Source organism: Nothoprocta perdicaria, unplaced genomic scaffold (genome assembly GCF_003342845.1).
Source record: "Nothoprocta perdicaria isolate Ctin4 unplaced genomic scaffold, notPer1 scaffold_551, whole genome shotgun sequence".
Taxonomy (NCBI): Eukaryota; Metazoa; Chordata; class Aves; order Tinamiformes; family Tinamidae; genus Nothoprocta; species Nothoprocta perdicaria.
This window is the reverse complement of record NW_020455812.1, coordinates 36396-37414: the sequence shown is the minus strand read 5'-3', so window position 1 is coordinate 37414 and position 1019 is coordinate 36396. Positions and strand designations below refer to the sequence as shown.

Here is a 1019-nt window from a genome sequence, read left to right as displayed (position 1 = left end):
GCTGACCGGACACGAGGAGCAGCACCGTCCCGCTCCTCACGGTGACTCCACACCCGACACCGCGCTGACCGGACATGAGGAGCAGCACCGTCCTGCTCCTCACGCTGACTCCACACCCGACACCGTGCTGACCGGACACGAGGAGCAGCACCGTCCTGCTCCTCGTGGTGACTCCACACCCGACACCGTGCTGACCAGACACGAGGAGCAGCACCGTCCCGCTCCTCACGCTGACTCTGCACCCGACACCACGCCGACTGCAGCGTCCTTGCAGAGCGAGACTCCCTTCCAGAGGAAATTCCCCAAACAAGCCGGAAAGCCTCCTTCCCAGAGAACTAACGCAGCACAGGCTGCTCCGCCGCGAAAGGCAGAGACTAGTGCAAGGAACAAACGCGTCCCGCAGCGCCAAGGGCCACGCGCGGTGCCCACCTGTGGGAGGTGAAGTTGTCGTAGGAGCCCACGGTGTAATGTCTGAAGAGGCGCTTGGTCCTGTCTTCTCTGGTTTCTGCAAGAGAGGAGAGCCGTGAGCGGGCGGGCGCGGGGGCCGGGGCCTGGCGAGCGCAGCTCCACGCAGGCGCTGTGCGTGAGCAGCGCTCGTCCGCGCGCGGCCACATGCCGCTCTGATCATCCCCATGCATATTCATGCACCAAGCACGTGCCACGTCTCTGCACCAGAGCTTAGCTGACAAGGTCTCAAGTTTCATCAAAACACCCCAGAAAGCTGAAGAGAATCAACTCCAGGCAAGGGAAAAACACCCCGTGTGCCAGGGCAGCCGTCCCAGTCCTTGCCCTGGTTCCGGGGCCACGGGAATCCCACGTGTCTCCTGCCACAGTGAGGCAGGTCCGAGGGAAGGGACAGTGACGATCCCACGTGTCTCCTGCCACAGTGAGGCAGCTCCAAGGGAAGGGACAGTGACAGTCCCACGTATCTCCTGCCACAGTGAGGCAGGTCCGAGGGAAGGGACAGTGACGGTCCCACGTGTCTCCTGCCACAGTGAGGCAGGTCCGAGGGAAGGGAC

At 63.5% G+C, this 1019-nt stretch overlaps 1 protein-coding gene across 1 annotated transcript in view; it reads right to left on the bottom strand.

Annotated features, from left to right (window-relative positions):
• LOC112955296 (SH3 and multiple ankyrin repeat domains protein 3-like) overlaps positions 1-1019 on the bottom strand; it is a gene marked incomplete at both ends in the record, with an annotated part of 77702 nt that overhangs the window by 55372 nt on the left and 21311 nt on the right. Inside the window, one exon of the mRNA XM_026048571.1 lies at positions 430-505. Within this exon, the coding sequence (XP_025904356.1) occupies positions 430-505 (76 nt within the window). The remainder of the gene's footprint in view (positions 1-429; positions 506-1019) is intronic.